Source organism: Adiantum capillus-veneris, chromosome 1 (assembly GCF_014529385.1).
Source record: "Adiantum capillus-veneris isolate H3 chromosome 1, ASM1452938v2, whole genome shotgun sequence".
Taxonomy (NCBI): Eukaryota; Viridiplantae; Streptophyta; class Polypodiopsida; order Polypodiales; family Pteridaceae; genus Adiantum; species Adiantum capillus-veneris.
In genome coordinates, this window is record NC_140931.1 from 163,606,109 (window position 1) to 163,627,466 (window position 21,358).

General features: G+C 41.7%; 1 protein-coding gene and 1 pseudogene across 1 annotated transcript in view; both read right to left on the reverse strand.

Moving 5' to 3' along the window:
* Nucleotides 1-291: 291 nt before the first annotated feature.
* LOC147465930 (acyl carrier protein 2, mitochondrial pseudogene) lies at nucleotides 292-1,317 on the reverse strand (annotated as a pseudogene).
* Nucleotides 1,318-19,995: 18,678 nt separating this feature from the next.
* Nucleotides 19,996-21,358, reverse strand: part of LOC147465931 (vacuolar protein sorting-associated protein 32 homolog 2-like) — a 46,293-nt gene continuing 44,930 nt past the window's right edge. Inside the window, exons 3-6 of the mRNA XM_086522785.1 lie at nucleotides 21,118-21,203; nucleotides 20,917-21,008; nucleotides 20,727-20,841; nucleotides 19,996-20,654 (exon numbers count right to left, since the gene is read on the reverse strand). Coding sequence (XP_086378911.1) covers nucleotides 20,457-20,654; nucleotides 20,727-20,841; nucleotides 20,917-21,008; nucleotides 21,118-21,203 — 491 coding nt within the window. The 3' untranslated portion in view covers nucleotides 19,996-20,456. The remainder of the gene's footprint in view (nucleotides 20,655-20,726; nucleotides 20,842-20,916; nucleotides 21,009-21,117; nucleotides 21,204-21,358) is intronic.

The window sequence follows — 21,358 nt, forward strand, 5'->3', positions numbered from 1 at the left end:
AGAAAATGCTAAGTCTCATAGGATAATAATCACCAAGATGAGTAATATTGAGGCACCAAACTCTGTAGTACTTGCCACAAGCCATGCCACCAATGCGTCATCTTGACGCTTTCATCCTCTTGATGGACACCATGGCATTGATGCCTCTCTCTCTCTCTCTCTCTCTCTCTCTCTCTCTCTCTCTCTCTCAAGGTAGTAAAAAAGGTGGTTGCTTACATTTGGATGCATGCAATAAGTAGCCTCAAATGTTTAGTTCTGAAGGATGACAAGATGATTCAAAAACTCATCAGCTAGCTCAGAAAGGCCAAATTTGGCATTAAAAAAGTACTTTTATTGAAAAGAGAAACCTCTAAGAAAATCTCTTTGTGTATGTAAACAAAACAACCTGATCTTTCACAAGAGGGATCCCTCTTCAACGGGCCTAATGACTCGTATCATATTTGAAGGATACTACTTAGCTTTAGGATTGGAAGCAAAGTAGTCAATGGCAGCAACACATGAGTCGATTTTGTCCGCTTCATTGTCGGGAATTTCTAGCGAAAATTCCTCCTCAAAAGCCATCACCAACTCCACCGTGTCCAGATTGTCAAGGCCGAGTTCTTGTTGAAAATGGGTTGAGGGTGAGATCTTGGAGGGATCGACCCTCTGAAACTTCTTGAGAACGTTGATGACACGATTTCTCAACTCCTTCTTGTCAAGGAAAGATGCCTTGGACTTTGCAGAGAAGGAGCAAAAGAGGGAGAGTTTCCCGTGCTTTGCCTTAGGCCATGCGGGCACCCTTGCAGAAGCCACAACCTCTCTCTCTCTCTCTCTCTCTCTCTCTCTCTCTCTCTCTCTCTCGTGACAAGCAAGACATTGACCATCTTTCAGCTCGCTCTCTGCAAGAAAGACACACTCACCTATAGATTGCATCCTCACTCTCAACAAAATGCCAGTGTGTTTTTGCAACCCATAGATCATGTATTTTGTCACCAATGAGGCCCCCCTGCACTGTGTGCTACAAAAGAATGGGGCGAAGCAGCTGGTGAGGGCATGCAGATCTGAAACCCTAAGAAATAGTCATGCCTCCACACTAGATAGATCAGGGGGCCATTCTAGATAGATCAAGGGGCCATTTGAATTGGCAATCATCATTGTAGGAATTTAAGGATTTTCCAAATTTTTATAGTTTGCTTGGGTAAATTGTTTTGTTGAACCAGTTCCATAATCCTTCTCTATATGATATGAGAAGAAAAAAACCATTAAATTCAGCATAAATTTCAAATATATAACCATATTTACTCGATTAGCCTAAGCGCAATCATTAGATGTAAAACAATGCATGCCTAAGATCCTCTATAGAGTCTACTAAATAGCAACAATAGATGCTCTTTAATACTCCATGTGTTTTTTGAAAGAGATGTATTGACCTCTACTCTCGCTTTTTTAATGAGTCTAGGGATTTATTTTTTTAATAAAAAAGTGACAAAAGAAGTTCCAAGGAAATTGTGCTATCGGGATGGTTTAGCACCAATTGCAAGGTTCCCTTCTTACACACGGTTGGCAATTGTTTGAAGGGCAGAAAGATGTCAAGTACTATGTTGACATGGCATAGACTTTAATATCACTATACAAGCCGTACCTTAAGGCTTAGACAATCAAAATTGGAATTGAAGCTTGAAAGTTGTGCTTCTTGGGAGCTTGGGCCTCAAAAGTGTTAATGATGTTGAAGTTCAAAGTTGAAACTCCTCTCAAATCTAGTGCATTGAACTTCCCGAGAGAACATACGATTTTCATTACCAACCTCTTATAAGTTGTAGCAAACTTCAAAGCAGTCTGAGTCTGCACACAAAGGGATTTATAGAATGTACCTCAACTCCAAGCCTCAAACCTCTTATGTAGTGGGCATTGGATAGTCTTTCAAAAATCCTCATTCAAGAAAGCTAAAGGGCAATCTCAACTCTTGTAGCCTAGTAAAAACCCTTTTAAGTTCTTTCACATTTTTAGTCTTTTATGACTTGTAATTTTGTACCATTCTCTGGAAAAAAAATTGTAACTCTGAATTGGAAGGCGACACGATGGGGAAATGCCTATTACGTCATGAATGCAAGGTGCATGCATAGCGAAGTCTTACTGGAAATTGGTGCCACCATAACAAAGTCTTGTTCGCAATTGGTGCCACCAAGGCCCCACCATGCATTGCAATTGCCACCCCCAATCAATCTTTCCCTTGACTTAAATCTATGTCCCTCCCCTTGGACTACTACTCGACCCCAATTGTGCATGCCCCAAGCCCTTGATAGCCAGTGTTGAACGAGAAACTTTTTTGTTGCTATCATTCACAAAATTTCCCTCACAGGTTAGGTGATGCGATTTGCCCAGAGGAATTCACAAGAAATTATGCTTTTTTTTTAAAGCCACTAGGAATTCCTTTATTTTTTTGCAATGTTTTTTTCTCTCTTTCTTTTGATGATTAACTTTGCCATGAGATTTTATTGTCTTTTTTGAAGGTTAGCTCACATTTTAACCCGTAAAAACGGAAAGAAAGACACCAATATAGGGAGAGAAAGATGTGCTATGAGAAAGAGATGAGGGTTGAGAGAGAGAGAGAGAGAGAGAGAGATTCTAAAAATCAGCAAATTGGTAGTCTCATCACAAATCAAAGGTAGAAACGGGTGAACATGGAAATTTGATATTCTCAACAAATCTGAGCTTTTCTTGCAAGGTGGCCCACAAAAGGAGGTTAAAGTGCATGATAAACTTTTGTCCCCAAACTAGACAAGACCCTACTTTTGTCTCGATTTCCTCTCTCTCTCTCTCTCTCTCTCTCTCTCTCTCTCTCTCTCTCTCTCTCATACATCCTTGCAAGCTCCATCATCTACTTGTATTTGCTAAAGCACGGTTAAAATTTGTTGCATTTACTAGTATTTTCTATAACACTTATAAAATTATATTGGTGCTTTTCAAAAAACTTTCAATCTTATGAAGATTTTGCAATATAAGCCACTATTCTAGAAAGGTTTGCCTCAATTTAGCTTAGAGTTGGTTCAAAACCCAAATTAACCATTTGATGGCACACTTTGGGGGGAAATTCCCAGAACACCCTTAATTTATAGGGTAGTGAACCTATAACTCCTTATGTCCCAACCCAACCCCCCCCCCCCCCCCCCCCTCGCCTCCAACCCACCACACACGCACACACTTACATACGGTATAAGCATTCCCAAATTTTGGGGCATCTCCTATTATATACGCTTATGGCATTTCTATTAAAAAAAACCCTAATGTGCACTCATGTGCCACCATACGGAAGGTACTAGTGATCCTCGAGCATTTCATTTACACTAGTAACAAAGTAGCTAAACGGGGATTTAGTACTTGATAGAGTCTAGAAGTCATAGACTTGCTAGATCTATTCTTAAGAGGTAAAGAGAGTTGTGAGTGAAATAGCCAAAAGAATTTCATTCTTCAATTTTCTCATTACTTTTAGAGTGTTGTACTATTTTTCGTTATGAGTTTTAGTTGCACTTTCTTGTTCATTTTTGTTTCAAGTTTTGTTTTAACACATAGGAGTAGGGTAAGTGGAAACCACGACCATCAAATTGGGTTGAAAAAATCGAGGCAAAAAGGACTGCTGAAAACCATATTTCAAATACATGTGAACCAATAGATGATTATAGTCAAGTTACTCGAAACCCAAGGACTTTATGAAGGTAACTCTCAAATATGGTTACCAAAAGTAGTGGCTCAACCTGGAACAACTAAGATCAATCATGTAGCACAAGGCTCCATCCAAAGGCAAGCAATCACAACCAAGAGCCAATAGAAGCCAATCACAATTAAGGGTGATACAACATGTCCAAATGAATATCTCATCTTCTACTACAAAAGAAAGGCTTCTGCAACAGTAATAATTGAATATAGATATCACAAATGCAAAAGATGGTCAATTCGGTCGAGGTTTGTGACTACGCGTTGTTGCGTGCATTTTGGATACCCATTTTTTTATTTATTTGTACATATGGGTATGATTCTTGATGTCAAAAGGGTGTGTGGATTTCATTTTGTGGGTTTTTTAGCTTGCTTCAATAAGCACATTGTAGACAGCTGGCGCGTCACCATGTGGGAACATATTCTTAGAAGATGGATAGTGAATCACTTAGTAATTACTAAATTAATTACTACGGTAAACCCGAAGCATATAAATAGGGCCCATTACTTTGATATCGGGTTGGCGATTGTTATCACTTGTATTAGCACTTTGAGTTATAATTGCATTTGAGCATCAGTGGCAGTATTATCGGCTACACTTTCCCTCTCTGTAATCATATTCACTGTAATCTCAATCATGATATATATATATTCCAGTGATACTGACTTCTCAACAGTCTTCTCAATCTGAATCTGAACTTTACTCCACTCTTTAAGTCTGATTCTCACTTCAGTATTCATATTTCAGTCTAGTCACTGATTTCTGTCTAGTCTGTTGTCTGAACTCTTCCTACTCTAAGTAGTTGAAATCCTTCAACACCGGAATTAGCTGTCTCAAGAGATCAGCTCCAATTCCATTTTGGCGATCATGGTGGCTAGAGCTAAAGCTCGTTGAATGAAAGACTCTTCTCCCAATTGAAGTTTTCAGCAATGGCACCAAAATCTAATCGTGGCCGGAAATCTACCAAAAGTGTGGACCCCATTCCTAAGGAGTCAGGAAGAGAGTCTGATCCCAAGCAAGAGAAAATGACTGACACTGAGGCTCAGGAGGAGCATAGTCAGGCTGATGAGGCGCAGGACTCACAGCATTCCAGTCATTCTCGACGCAGATGGGCAGAACGAGAAGCACGAAAGGCAAAGAGTTCCAAGAGTTCTCAGTCTCGCCAGAACGATGAGCATATCAAAGGCAGAAAGGGAAGTCACCGAACTTCTAGCAGACAAAATAGAGAGGATACTGAGACTGAGACTGAAACAGAGATTGATTGGGATGCTGACACTGACAACTGCAAGAAGGCTCCCAAGCGTCAGTCTGAAGCCAAGAAGCGAACTGGTGGAATTAGCAGCAATCGACATGATTACTCCGCTTCCCTGAAGATTTCCTTTCCCATGTTCAAAGGAGGGAAAAAGGATGATCCTGATGTTCACATACAAGATTTTGAGCAGTATGCTGAACTAAAAAACATTGATGAAGATGATTGGGGGGAATACTTTCCACAAACCTTGAAGGAAGCAGCAAGGAAATGGTGTTACCATTACCCTGCATGCCAACTAAGATCATATAATAAATTACTTAAGGCCTTCAGGTTGGAATATTCCGACAATCGAGGAGATGAGGATATTCTCTGTGAATTGGATCAGATCAAACAGCGAAATTTGTCAGTCCGCAGCTATGTAGAAAAGATCAAAGAATTGACCAGACAAATGCAAGAAGCACCATCTCAGAAGAGATTAAGGGCATGGTTCCTGAATGGGTTCAGAAGCAAGAAGCTGAGAGAACAAGAAGTACCAGCTCCTACAAATAAATTCAATGACCTGGTCCAGCGAGCATTAAAACTGGAACAGCAGGCTAAGAAAGAAAAAAGCCACAAGAAGCGAAGGACCAGTAGCAGTAGTTCGGCTACTGAAGCTTCTGATTCCAGTGCAACGTCCAGAAGTTCCGAGAGCAGTTCCAATGAACGGACAAAGGACAAATCAAAGAAAGGATCATGGACCAAGAAAATTGAAGAAATGGCTAGGCAGATTGCGGAGATTAGCCACACAAGAGAGCCGGTCTGGAAGATGGAGACTTGGTGTTCAAGATGTAAATCCAAGGACCATATCTCCACGGAATGCCCACAATGTACCTACTGCAAGGCCTTCGGTCACCTATGGAATAATTGTGGCATCCGAATTCACCATTTTAAGAAAGGAAAGGATCTATCAGTGGTTGCCTACACTGAACCAGTGAAGACAGAGCCAATAAAAGTAGCCCAAGAAGAAGGACCAGGTACCAGTGGTACTGGTCAAGGACGAGGCAGATACCAACCAATAATGGGCAGACAAAGAGGAAGAGGCAACTTCCAGACCTGAAGCATGAATTGCTATACTTGTGGAAAGTATGGTCATTTTGCAGCCCAATGTCCAGATGCACCGGTAACAACTGCTACCGAGGCTAAGGCACCAGAGCCAGTCCCAGTCAGAGTAGTTACCAGGAGAAAAGGAGTGATCATTGAAGAGATTCCAGACATTTCAGAAGTACTAGCCAACTCTAACAGCAGCAAGTGGGCCCAACAAAGGGAAGTTTGGAAGGCCAAGGCTAAGGAAAAGGTGGTAGATGAGTGGAAAGAGCAGCGGGAACTTGCAGCTAAAATCACAGAGGATTTAGCTAAGAAGCTGCCAGAGCAGCCAGAAAGTTTCGAGGCTAGAGTCATTCAGAAGATACCAGCCCAATCGACTAATAAAGATCAGTCAGTACCGGCTATGACAGAGACCTTGCTGTTGGGATTAAAGCCCAAGTGGCCTCTTATGCGGATATGGCCGCCCGCCCGCCTAACTCACTTACCTCTAACTCTTTGTATATACTAACATATTCTTTGTGAATACTAAGGATTTGGGAGATAACCCTTCTAACAGATCTCTGCGTACTGTACTGTGTAAGCTCACTGTGTGTGTGTGTGAGAGAGAGAGTCGACCCACGCTCCGCTCCGCGACTTCAATTGGTATCAGAGCCTTGGTTCAGTGCGGATTTGCGCAATCGCGCGCGCGCGCACTTTTCCGGCAGATTCTGGATCCGGAGTTCAAAGATTCACACTCGGCGTTCCGGGAGCGTTTCCAGCAGGTGACCTGGAGTTTTACCCCCCTTTCGAAGCCGTTTATGCCCTCAGAATTTCGTTCTGAGCACTACAGCAGAAGATAGATTTCAGCCGCAAAGAAATCCGTCTTGTGTAGATTGGCAAGCAGGAGGTGGTCGACATCAATATCGACATCGACATACATCACTTATTCGTCTTCAGAGCATCATCTATAGACCAGGTACACATATATATCATCAGATATATATATTGCAGTCTGCATTGCTACTTCTTGTGCTTGCCAGGTTCCAGGGGAGGTGTGGCCATACGACGGCTTGACACCACTGGCATGTATTGCAGATTGATGTACTGTGATTGTGGGTCTGCTAGTTGTGAGTCACGCTAGCAGACAGACCGCCGCAGCGGTCATAGGACAGTGATTGGTCTATTATAGGATGTATGCTAGTTCTGGGCAGTTTGCTGAGCCATCTGAGAGGGTCGTGTGTGAGGTTTTTTGAAGCCAAGCACTAGGGGCTGGGTTACCCAGTGTGAGGTGGATTAGGTTGCTGGAGTTCCCCTCTACACGCATCCTCTTCGGCGACTTTTATCCCTTAGGATGTATGACTTTGTGTAGACACTGGATTGCATCTTATGCGTCAGGCCGTTGAGGCATTGTTCAGGGTTCAGTCTTGAGACAGATACAGGTTCTGTCATCGCCCAGAGAGGAGACAGTGTATGCTTACAAGACAGCATATTACAGGGATTTTTTAGATTTGTCATTGGTCAGCTATTTATGATTGTTTCTTGAGCTATCTTTTGGTTCCCAGAGCTCAGTTTACAGGGGAGACTCTGTCAAAAATTTTCAAAAATACTGACAGTTCCTGAGGAGAGGTGTTCAGCTTGTTGATTATAGCTTGTTTACTGTGTACAGAGGCCAGTTTACAGGGGAAACTCTGCCGGATTTTTCTCAGGAGTAAACAGTTTGGCAGATATGGCATCTTCTCACAGTGAGACTCTTTACAACATAAAGAAGCTGGATGGCACAAACTTTCCATTCTGGAAGAAGCAGATTTGGCAGGTTTTGGTGCAGAAAAAACAAGTGAAGCCACTGAAGCTCAAAGGGGAGAGACCAGAAGGTATGGCTGAAGATGAGTGGGAAGAGCTTGACGAGTTAGCTTGTTCCACAATCATGCTGACACTGGCAGAAAATGTTTACTTCAACGTAGCAGAAGAGACTACAGCATATGGCGTATGGCAAAAGCTATGTGATATGTACGAGAAACAAAGTGCTGCTTCTCAGATTTACTGGCTCAAGAAATTGGTGGATTTGAAGATGAAGGAAGGGACAGCCATGTCAAATCATCTGAATGACTTTCACTCAATTTTCAGCCAGTTAACAGCACAGGAGATAGTCTTTCCAGATTCAGTGAAGGCTATGTTTCTCTTAATCACTTTGCCAGACAGTTGGGATACTTTTCGTACAGCGTTAAGTAATTCTGTCGCGCCAGAAGGTCTTACAAGTGCCAATGTAGAAGGCAGCTTGCTCACAGAGGAAGTGAACAGGAAGAACATTGACAAAGGCAAAGGCAATAGTGCTTTGGTCGTTCGAGGGAGACAACAGTTTAAAGAGAAGAAGGGTAAGAAGGCACAAAACCGAAGTAAGTCTCGTGATTCGAAGTCAAAGGATGACATAGAATGCTACCATTGTGGCAAGAAGGGTCACATGAAGCGAGACTGTACGAAGTGGAAACAAGAAAAAGGCAAAACAAAGAGTTTTGAGCAAGATGAAAAGAAGAGTTCAGTGAAGATTGAAGAGGTGAATGTCACAGGATCTGGTTCAGACAGTGATTCTGGTATAGCAGCTGGTGACATCTTCCTTACAAGCAATCTTGATTCTGTTTTCTTGACTGCAGAGGATGGACATGCTATGAGTGATTGGATTATCGACTCAGGGGCATCTTTACATGTTTCTCCGCACAAAGAGTGGTTTACATCATATGTGGCTACTAAAGACTATGTCAGACTTGGCAATGAGCAGGTTTGTGACATACTTGGAGTGGGAGATGTGCAGTTGAAGTTTCAGAATGGCTCTTCTTTATGGCTCAAGAATGTCAGACATGTTCCAGCAATCCGAAAGAGCTTGATTAGTACAGGGAAGTTGGATGATGCGGGTTATGTGACAGTTTTTGGGAACAGCGCTTGGAAGATCTCCAAAGGTTCGATGACTGTAGCACATGGCAGCAAGTTAGGAACTCTGTACACTTTACATGTTTCAGAGGTTAAAAACCATGTAATTAATGTGATTGAGCAGCCAAGTGTGTCACTGTGGCATCGTAGGTTGGGACATATGTCAAAAAGAGGAATGGAAATACTTTCTCATTATGGTTATTTGCCTGGCTTTTCATTTCAAGATTTCGAGTTTTGTGAGCATTGTGTTTATGGTAAGCAAACACAGGAACCGCACAGATCAAAGAGGAATCGTAGGGACGAACGGTTAGCTCTTGTACACAGTGACCTATGCGGACCAATGCCTAGTTTGTCACTAGGGGGAGCAGCGTACTTTTGTACATTCATAGATGACTATTCTCGCAAAGTATGGGTTTACTTCTTAAAGCACAAGGATGAGGTGCTCAAGGTCTTTAAGACATTCTTGCAGCTGGTGGAGAATCAGAGTGGTCAGAAGCTGAAGTGCTTGAGAACTGACAATGGTGGAGAGTACGTTTCCAAAGCTTTTCAAGACTTTTGTCAAGAAAAAGGGATTAAGCGGGAACTTACTGCACCATATAATCCTTCACAGAATGGGGTTGCAGAACGTATGAATAGGACCATACAAGAGAAGGTCAGAAGCATGTTGTCAAATGCTGAGTTGCCTGATGGATTTTGGGCGGAAGCAGTGGCTACAGCATTCCATTTGATCAACAGGTCTCCTAGTAGGGTTCTGGATAAGAGTGCAGTGGCCGAGATGCTATGGACAGGCAAGGCACCTTCGTATAAGCATCTCAGAGTCTTTGGTTGTGAAGCTTATAGCCATATTCCTAAGGAGTTCAGAAATAAGTTAGAACCAAAGAGCAAGAAGTGTATATTTCTTGGCTCCGGAGAATCGGGCGAGATGGGTTACCGGCTTTGGGATCCTGAGTCCAGAAAGCTTATTCGTAGCAATGATGTGCATTTCAATGAAGCCAAGTTTCACGCTAAGCCAGAGAAGACAGAGGAGATCAGAAGAGTTGTCTTCAGGGAAGATGGACCTAGTGCTAGCACATCAAGACAGCATGGTCAGGCTCAGGAACAGCCTATAGTGGCTAGAGAGGCAGAATCAGTTGTGGTGAGACGTTCTGAGCGTGTCTCCAAACCACCTGATCGTTATGTGCCATCTCTAAATTATGTCATGCTCACAGATTGCGGAGAACCATCTTGTTACAAGGAAGCATTACAAGTGGTTGACTCGAAAAAATGGCAGTTGGCCATGCAGTCAGAGATGACAGCTCTGCATAAAAACCAGACATGGAAGTTGGTTAAATTACCACAGGGCAAAAAGGCTCTACCTTGTAAATGGGTTTACAGGTATAAGATCACCGCTCATGATAGTCAGCCAACGTACAAAGCAAGGCTTGTTGCCAAGGGCTTTAAGCAAGAACAAGGCATTGACTTTGATGAAGTCTTCTCTCCAGTGGTTAAGATGACTACATTGAGATGCTTTCTTGCATTGGTTGCTATATTGGATTTGGTGTTGCACCAAATGGATGTCAAGACAGCGTTCTTGCATGGTGATTTAGATGTGGAAATTTACATGCAGCAGCCCGAAGGGTTTGTTGAGAAAGGCATGGAACATTTGGTATGCCAGTTGTTAAAGAGTCTTTATGGCTTAAAACAATCACCGAGGGCATGGTACCATAAGTTTCACCAGTTTATGCTTTCTCAAGGCTACAAACGTAGTGACTTCGATCACTGTCTATATACAAAGAAGGCTAAGGATGGCAGTTGGCTGATCCTTATTTTGTATGTGGATGACATGTTGATTGCCGGCACACACTTGGAAGAAATTTCAGCTTTGAAGTCAAAGATGGCAAAATCGTTTGACATGAAAGACATGGGTGAGGCACGTCATATACTTGGTATGCGCATTGAGAGAGACAGATCAAAGAAGTTGATTTGGTTATCTCAAACAGAGTATATTGACAAGGTTTTGCAACGTTTCAATATGGAGAAGGGAAAGGCATTGAGTGTTCCATTGCCACCATATGTGAAACTTAGCAAACAAAATTGTCCTGTGTCTGAGGAAGAAAAGGCTGAAATGGATAAGATTCCATATGCGTCTGCAGTGGGTAGTTTGATGTATGCAATGATTGCTACACGTCCGGATATTGCATTTGCAGTGGGAGTGGTTAGCAGATATATGTCAAATCCCGGCAAGAAACATTGGGAGGCAGTGAAAGGTATCATGAGATACTTAAAACATACAAAGAGTATGCGCATATGCTATGGTAGTCAGGATTTGAGTGTCAGAGGATACACTGACTCAGATTATGCAGGAGACTTGGATAAGAGGAGATCTACATCAGGCTATGTCTTTACATTGGCTGGAGGTGCCATATCATGGCGATCTCGATTACAAGATTGTGTTACGCAGTCTACTACAGAAGCTGAGTATGTTGCAGCAAATGAGGCATGCAAAGAAGCTATTTGGCTTGGTAGATTGGTTGCAGACTTGGGAATCAATGCAGATATGCCAGAGTTATATTGTGATAGTCAAAGTGCTATACAATTGGCAAAGAATCCAGTGTTCCATTCGAAGACTAAGCATATTGATGTGAAGTATCACTTCATTAGGGAAGTACTTGAAGACAAGCAGATACAATTGCTGAAGATCCACACCAAGGACAATCCTGCTGATCTACTCACAAAGGGACTTCCAGGAGAGGGCTTTGTGCATTGTCGTGAGTTATTGGGCATTGGATAGATGGCAGCCATGTAAATCTTTGTACATTTATGTTCATAGATTTACAGTTACTTAAAGTGCCACATTGGACTTTAAGTGGGAGGTTGTTGGGATTAAAGCCCAAGTGGCCTCTTATGCGGATATGGCCGCCCGCCCGCCTAACTCACTTACCTCTAACTCTTTGTATATACTAACATATTCTTTGTGAATACTAAGGATTTGGGAGATAACCCTTCTAACAGATCTCTGCGTACTGTACTGTGTAAGCTCACTGTGTGTGTGTGTGAGAGAGAGAGTCGACCCACGCTCCGCTCCGCGACTTCACTTGCTGGCTGTGGTACATAGACTAGCTGGTGAGATGGAAGAGGAAGGAAAGAGTAGAAGTACTGCTAAAGAAGAATGGCAGTCTGAGAACACTAGCTCTTCAAGCTCTAACAATCAGTCTGACCAGGAGCAAGAGGAAATTCAGGTGAAAATTTGTGATAGAATCCAGAAGCTGACTGTAGAGCTGGAGGATATAAGAAAGACCTTACCTCAGGTGGCCAACTTTATCAGGCAGCGTAGGAAGACTGAGGCAGATGCCAGAACAGTAGACCTGACGGCTGTCCGGGATGATGAAGCTCCACTTATTCAGGTAGATTACAAGGTTAGGAAGCAGTGGGAACCTCTCTCAAGCGTCACTGGATGGAGGAACAGGAGTCAATATAATGGGAGCCCATCTTCAGCAAAGAATGGGTATCACCAACATGAAACCAGCACCATTCAAAGTAAGGATGGCAGATCATCGAGTCGTACAAGCGACGGGCATGATTGAAAACATGCAGATAAGAGTGGGGAGGGAAAAATTCAAAACTAGTTTCCTAGTTTTAGATGTGCAAGGCGCATATGGAATGCTATTAGGCCGCCCATGGTTAAGAACAGCACATGTTGTTCATGAATACGCAAATCAGACTTTAACCATAGAAGGGGCCAGTGGCAGAATCAAAATCCAGACCAACAATACCAAGAGCTGGAAAAAGGAACTGAGGCCGAAGGAGTTGTGTCAGAAATACCGAGCTAAGAAAATTGAGCGAATGCTGGCAGCAATGAACATCTTTCCTTTGGCACAAATTGATTTGAATGCAGACCTACTAAACAAAGAGCAAGCTGACAAGCAGAAGAAACAATTCCCTGACCAATTCACTGAAGTCAATACAGGGGAAAGAATTGTTCAGCTAACTGGAAGAATGGAGGAACCAACTGATACTGATATAATGGAAGAATCAGCATGTCCAGAAGAATATCCACCTAATCAGAATAATATTTCAGAAATGAATGGACCTTCTTAGAACTACGCTGAAGAGTCGACCAAACGAAAAGGAGCAGTATCCAACTGGTTGCTTCCAGATGATCAGGAAGTAGAGGAATGGAACCTGGGATCAGAGGAAAATCCTAGAATGATCAAAGTCAACAAGCACCTGAAACCGGCAATGAAGGAAAAGGCACGGATAATGTTCTAGAACTATAGAGATGTATTTGCCTGGGAACATACAGATTTGAAGAAAGTAGATCCTGAAGTCTGTCAGCACCGAATCCCACTAAAACCGGACGCTAGGCCAGTCAGATTACAAAGATACCGGATGAACCCTAACTATGCAAAGAAGGTCAAGGAGGAGATTGATAATCTTCTCAAGGCTGGGTTCATTACGGAAGTAGCAAGCAGTGATTGGTTATTTCCAATAGTTGTCGTTCCTAAGAAGAATGGGAAATTAAGGGTTTGTGTCGACTATAGGAAACTAAATGCCCATACCATTAAGGATCCATTTCCCTTACCTTTTACTGATATGTTGCTTGATGAGATTGCAGGATATGAGATGTATAGCTTCATGGATGGTTATAGCGGCTATAACCAGTTACAGATTGCTCCAGAAGATAGGACCAAGACCACTTTTATCACTGAGTGGGGAGCATTCATGTATCTGGTGATGCCTTTTGGCCTGTGCAATGCACCAGCTACTTTTCAGCGGTGTATGATGGAGATGTTTAATGAATTTCTTCATCGGTTCCTCGCCATTTTCATGGATGACTTCATTGTCTATTCAGCTGAGGAACAACATCTTCTATTCCTAGAGATGGTTTTTAAACGCTGTCAGGAGAAAAGGATTTGCTTGAATCCATTTAAATCAGTATTTCTGGTTTGGAAGGGACAGCTACTGGGACATGTGGTTTCCCGCAATGGAATAGAAATGGACAATGACAAAATACAGTGTGTCCAGCAAGCTAAAGCACCCAAAACTGCTTCTGAGTTGAGTTCTTTTTTGGGGTATGTGAATTTTTATAGAAGATTTGTACACAAATTTGCTTCTCAAGCAGTGCCACTATATGAGCTTACAAAGAAGACCAGTAAGTTCAATTGGACTGCTGAGTGTGAGGAGAGTTTCCAGAATTTGAAAAAAGCCATTACCAGTAAACCAATCCTTAGGCAGCCGAACTGGGATATCATTTTTCATGTACACGTCGATGCTTTAGGATTGGCAATGGGGGCAATATTAGCTCAGCCAGATGGCAGAACAGACTATCCGGTCTATTTTGCTAGTCGGAGATTCAGTCAGGATGAACAAGGCTATACGACTACTGAAAGAGAAGCCCTCGGAATGGTTTTTAGCGCTACAAAGTTCATGCATTACCTATTGGGGAAGTTATTCCATTTTTATGTGGATCATCAAGCTCTTCTGTTTCTGATTAACAAAGTCATTATTCAAGGCAGGCTGATAAGATGGATGATGTTCCTTATGGAATTTGAGTTCAGAATTTTCCATAAACCTGGCCAAAACCAATGTGGAGCTGACTTTCTTTCCAGAAGTACAGAAGGATTTTCAGAATCACCTTTGAGAGATGAACCAGTGGATGCTGATTTATTTCAGCTAGAAGCAGAAGAATCAGTGGATCCTTAATGGTATGATATTTATCAGTTCCTTTCCCAAGGTGCCTTTCCAGAAGATTGGAAACAGAATCAGAAGAAGGCTATGATCATAAAAAGCCTGAAATTTACCATCATTGGGGGAGTACTTTATCGATTGGGTGTGGATGGTATACTTCGGAGATGTGTTCCAATGGAGGGAAGAATGCAAGTTATCTCAGAGGCACATAATGGAGAGTCTGGTGGACACTTTTCCAACGAAGTAACCTATAAGAAGATTTTGCAAGCAGATCTGTGGTGGCAAACAATGATTGCTGATGTCAGAAGCTTTTGTAAAACTTGTGATATATGCCAGAGAATAGGCTGACCAACAGCTGCAGACATGACTCCCTTAATGCCAATACAACCATTGGGAGTATTCATGAAATGGGGATTGGATTTTATGGGACCTTTTAAGAAGGTGACTCCCAGGAAGAACAAGTACATCGTGATGGCTACTTGTTATGTTACCAAGTGGGTTGAAGATAAAGCTCTTCCTGACAACACAGCCAAGTCAACTGCACGGTTTCTGTTTGAGAATATTGTCTGCCGAGGATGTCCGGTGGAAATTGTGACCGATCAAGGGACACACTTTATCAATGATAATATGGAAATCCTGTTAGATATGCTTTCAGTCAAGCATCGGAAATCTACTCCTTACTATCCCAGATGCAATGGACAGGTTGAAAGTAGCAATAAGACAATGTCCTTGCTCCCCATACTTAAAACACTTTTTATCTTTATGATAATGCTCTACCTCTTCGGGTGAAAGTTTGTTTTTACCTTTGTAGCCTTTGTCATCCGCCTTGGCTTTATTGTTGTTGTTGTTGTTGTTATTAGCTTTGGAAGAATGTGGCGTCGCATTGTTCTTCCCCTTTTGCTCAATTTGTTCCTCAACTTCCGAAGTCTTGGGGTCCTTATTGTTTCCTTGTTGAAACTGAATCCTCAAAGCGACTATCGTGTGATGTATGACCGCCAAAATAGTTTTGGGTCATTGTGAGTTGACAGACTCACTCATTTCCTCGGTTAGGCCAATAGAAAATTGATGCTTTTGGTCTACAAAGTCTATCTTTTTGTAGATAGTGGCTTTTGAGATGTAGCTATATAAACGTATCCACATACTTTTAAATAGACTCATAGGGTTCCATCTTTAAACTTTACCATTTCGTAAGGACGTTGTCTTTGGCAACACTACGAGAAATTGCTTCATGATTTTAATCCTCAAGTTCTTCCATGTCTTTGGAGCTTCACCTTGGGCACGAAGGCTTGTCCACCATTGATGGGCTGATTTTTGAAAATGAAAGGCAACATAACGAATCTCTGAACATTCTAAAAAATCGTCATCTCTAAAAGCCAAGTCAAATAGTTGGATAAAAGCCAACACTTTATCAGTTGCTCCAAAATGTTCCAAGGAAAGTAATGTTCTTTCCTCCCTCTTCGAACTTCTTAAGCTTGTGTGAACTCTTCCGTGCCGCATAGCTTCTTCGTTTATCTCCTCTTCACTTTCTTGGATGGTGAGTCGCTACTCTCCTTGTCGGAAGATGGTGATGAAGAGGAAGAAGAAGAAGGAGAGATGGTGACTGCTTGCTCTGCTTCCTCCTTTTTGGGTTGTTTTCTCCCTTCTTGGGATTGGAAATGGAGAGAGTGCCTAACGACTTCTTCTTCTTCTTGGGAGGGTTGGGTGACCGTCGTGCCCGCCGTTTTCTTTCACTTTCAGAGGTAATGGGGGTGTCACTTTCATACCTCTCCCTTGAAAGCTCTTGACGCATGGCTCTTTTGGATATTTTCTCCTCATTACCCAAAGAGATTCCTCTTTTGGAGGTCTCATTACTCTCCTTGTCGGAAGATAATGATGATGAAGAGGAAGAAGAAGAAGGAGAGATGGGGACTGCTTGCTCTGCTTCCTTCTTTTTGGGTTGTTTTCTCCCTTCTTGGGATTGGAAATGGAGAGAGTGCCTGATGACTTCTTCTTCTTCTTCTTGGGAGGGTTGGGTGACCGTCGTGCCCGTCGCCTTCTTAGGGCCGCATCACTTTCAGAGGTAACGGGGGTGTCACTTTCATACCTCTCCCCTGAAAGCTCTTGAATCATGGCTCTTTTCGATATTTTCTCCTCGTTACCCAAAGAGATTCCTCTTTTGGAGGTCTCATTAGGAGGCCTCGCAGGAGCTCTCTCTTCTTGAGTACTTGGAGAAACTTGAAGAGCTTGTATTCGACATTGAACCTCCGCTTGCAAAGTAGGGTTTCTCATAGCTTCTTGAAGCTTGCCAACAGGATAGTTGACAACTCTTTGACCATCATCAATGGTTAAACCATGTGCTAAATCCAGGTTGTCAATATTGATTATATTCTCTTGATCATGTTGTGCTATGATTAGAGTTTCTTGTATGTGTATGTTAACTCTTCCCTTGGTACTTCCAAAACCTTGGCTACATGTCCTCTTAACCCTTTAAAATAATCACTCAAATAACTACACCCTTAGTTTAGAATATTATGCAAAAAACGCATTCGCCATGTGACAATCGGAGAGGGAGTAGGAAGCGCGAGAAGGAGAGAAGTGAGCACCGTTAGCTCACGCTGTGTATTTTTTATCCAAAAACTTAATAAAATATTTACAAAGTTGGCTTTTATACTTAGCCAAGGTCTAAAATGTGTAATGTCCGGCACCCAAGACCTTTAAGACTCCACACTTATTGTATCTGTAACCTAGGTACACTAAGTGACCTATGCTTTACATCTTGGAACTCTTATTGAGCCCGTGACACGTTACAATTATCACAATGGCTAAATAAATCGAGAATTTACAATACGTGACCATTTTGGGAAAATGTGGAAAATGTGTAACTCCAATTTACTGCTTCTTCACTTTGATCTTCGATGTGCATCCATACGTCTTTAGTCTTTAGTAGCTTCTGTTAACTGACGTTGACTCAGTTAACATTCCCCCCTTCGTATTTTAGTGCCCGTCCCTGGGCACTGTTGAAAAAGTGTTGCAAAGAGTAGTGGAGTGGGTTTAACAATGTTAAGCTGACACCGGTTCCTATCGAGCTTGCTAATAGCTCAATAATGGTTGCGACATAGTCAAGTCTAAAAAGACTCCATTATTAAGAGCATAGTTTTCGATAATGTCCCTTGTTCCTTGTAAGCAGGCATGCCAACCGAGATAATAAATCTCGGTCCCACTAACCCTATTGTAATGAAAAACTCCAACCTTTCATAGATTACTCAAGAATCTCTCTTCTTAAGCAAGAAAAGAGAGACATTAGCTATGTCAAAGAATCTAGTATTTTCTTTCAATCACAACAGAAATAGAGTATGAAAGGTAAGTCTTCCCTTGAAAGAATCATTTAGAAAAGTAAAAAATGTACCGAGCTTATTTCATTGCACCATTTACACACATTTGAATATTAAATCATGCGCGTAACTTGAAGAAAATTACACAATTGAGATTGACAACTTGTTGAGGATCGGATTTACTTGGAACCGACTCCACCTCCATAAAAACTTTGTATTATACTTCTCTCTCAAGGACAGCTCTGATTACAAAACAAGCTTGTGCTCTTGTGGAGCTTTTCTCCAACCAAGAAGATGATTATTTTCATGACTCTATAGTATAACCCTCTTTTCCAAGCCCTAAACACCCCAAAGGAGAGAAAGAACTACAAGGTAAGAGGTAGATGAGGGTGAAAAGAAGTACTTTTCAAGCAAAAAAGTAGTATTCAGTACTCCATGATGAAACTCTTAGCATAGCTAAGTAATAGAGGAGAGGAAGAAAAGAAGATCTTTCATGCATTCATTTGCTTGGATTTGCAACCATAGCCAAGTGCTTGAGCATAGAAACTAATTCTTAAACTCCCACGTGAGAGGGAGAGAAAGAGATCTCTTGCTTTTAAACCTTCCAAAAATAAAAGAGAGATCCTCCTTAAATCCCCATGAACCCTACTCTTTTGTCTTCTTGCATACTTGTCAAAATGTTCGAAGTGGAATGCTATTACATGGACCAATGAAAAGTGAACAGTTTAAAATGCAACTTGATGCATATGCTAACACATGTACATTTCCTTCCTTGCTTTTCTTGAAGAACTCGCCCTCCCTTCTCTGACTTATCTTTTGACAAGGATGTACTCACACAAACACCAACTTCCACAAAGCAAGTGTAAACTACTTTGGACATGTGACCTAACCAAACTTCCAAGAGAAGCACTAGTCAACTTTCTAAATAGAAAAGAGATGCTCAAACCTTAGGCTTTTAATTTCTCTTAGCATTAATTAAAAACCAGACTTACCTTTAATTTTACTAGCTCGGGTACAAGACCTTTGCACTATCCTTGAGAGGTTTTATGAAGCTAACCCGAGCTATAGTCTACCTGCTAATTTAAAACCTACTAAATAAAGATTGACTTTGAGAAAAGTTAAACTCACCCTTAGACTTTAGAACTTCACATCCTATGCAAAACCTTAGCACAATGCTTTGGAAATACCATAAAGGTAATCCCGAACATGCTAAATTCAGATAGACTTTGATAAGTTCTAACTTTATCATGAAGCTTCCCAAACTTCATACTTGAATAAGTATTTTTAATTACTTTACTTAAAATTAATACGTCTAGTTTCTATTTTTGCTCTTATTGTTTCTCTAATTAGTATTCTTTGTCTTGTACCTTTGATCAAAGCTCTCAAGATAGATTCATCATTCCTTGATCTATACCTTCGACCAAAACAACTAAACAACAATTTTCCTTGATCATTTATAAACTTCTCTTCTTTGCTCCCAAGCATTTGATCGAGCTGATTTATAAGCACTTTAATCAACTTCATTTATTCTCTTTTATTTTCACTAGACTTAAATGGCCTAATTAAGATGGAAAATACATTTAGAAAAGTAGAAGCTAATTTTCATGACAAATGACCTCAAATGATGCACTTCACAAGAATCCCGTCAAGTTTATAATTGGTGTGTTAAAAAGGACCACGAATAACAAGATGACTTTACAATGGACCCAATTGAAACCTTTACATGGCCATGCGGACTACATGTCATCGCCACCTACCTCAGTATAACTATAGGAGTCTCCTGTGAGTACATCGGCACAGACGGGTGAATAATGACATTGATCCTTCGAGAGCAACATGTCTACCTTGTTGGGAGGTACATTAGGAACCCCTATGCACAATCTCGTGTGTGGCAGTCGGCGTTTTTGTTTTGTTTTGCTAAATATAGAGAGCATTCTATCACAACATTAGGACTGCTCAAGCAGGATCACCCACGACATTAAATTCAATAAGCCTGGACCAGTCAAGCATTTACTAGTCCTTGAAAAACCAGTTTTTCCAACAAAATAAAAGCTTCAGAATAATACCCAAAAAGGTGGCACTCTTTTAGATACCCAAAAAGGTGGCACTCTTTTAAATACACTCAAACGATACTGCAAGTAAGATACACAGCAGATATCAAGCATTGATGGGAGCTATCTGTCCAACAATTTCCAATAAACACATGAATGAAGAGGTCCCAGACTAACAAAGATCTTTACAAACAATATGGTAGAGAGTGGATCTCCTACCTGAGCTCCAACATATTTAGTATCGCATAATGATAGCCCACTTTTCCATACATCCAGTCACCATAGCAGGCTTCAGAATATTTGTGGTGGATCCAGCATGGCAATAAAGCAATTACACTTCACTACGAAGGCTTATCACCCAAAAGTGGGCTATGGACACACATCTTGGAAGGTATGTAAACAATATATGCATGAAGCGCCAACTGTTGAACAGCATCTGGAAATGGGCAAGAATCAACCATCCAAAACACATACCAGCTTTGCACTTTGCACTCAGTGGTTCACAAAGCCATCTCTGCCTGCAATGCTGCAAGTTCTTCATCTTCAGCCTTAGAATGTGCAGGCAACTTGTGAGGCCGAGCCGGCTGCTTTGCTGCCACCGAAGGGAGTTCAGGAATAGGAGCACTAGTCGCTGGCTGGAGCAGTTGCTCCTCTAGATCTGCACCCTCCAGCTCTGCTAGCTCGGCATCCAATTCATCCTGGTATTCATAAACTCAAATCAGGCCCTGCTGCATTCAATCAAAGCATACGTTAATTATGTATATCGATACCTCATCAAAGTCAGCCGCCGCTCCGATTGGTGCTGACAGCGCCTCCTGAATCTGTTTCATGTTCTCGGTCTGTTCATTTATCTCATCCATAGTCTTGTCCACATCATCGATATTCCTGCACAGGTTGCAAATTTTAGCTCCAAGCTTCAAACAAAAAGTGCTCAAGGGCAGAGGGAAAGTAGCAGCATACGTAGATTTGTGCATTGCTTTCATAGCTGATGCGCCTGTTCTTAGAGCATCAACAGTTTCAGTGGTTGCCTTTGCCCCTTCTAACAGAATCATCTACAAGACAAGACAAATCTTACAATGAATTCTTTTTGTACAAAAAGGAGTCGCTATCTGAGTAAGCAATAGCAGAGCAAGAACTGTTCAAAACTAGGACAACACACACCTGATCGTGAATACGCAACTGGAAATTCCCAAGCTGCTCAACCTGAACTTCATAAAGTTTTTTTCTCTTCAAACATTGTATTGCCGCTGCAAAACCATGTTAGCAACAGCAATAAATTTTTCAACAGCATTAACTTTAATAAGTTCAGGTAAAGCAGCGCATGGGAAAAATCAGAGAGTATACCCCCCCCCCCCCCCCCCCCCTAGTTTTGAACAGTTTCATCTCTGCCTATTGCTTACTC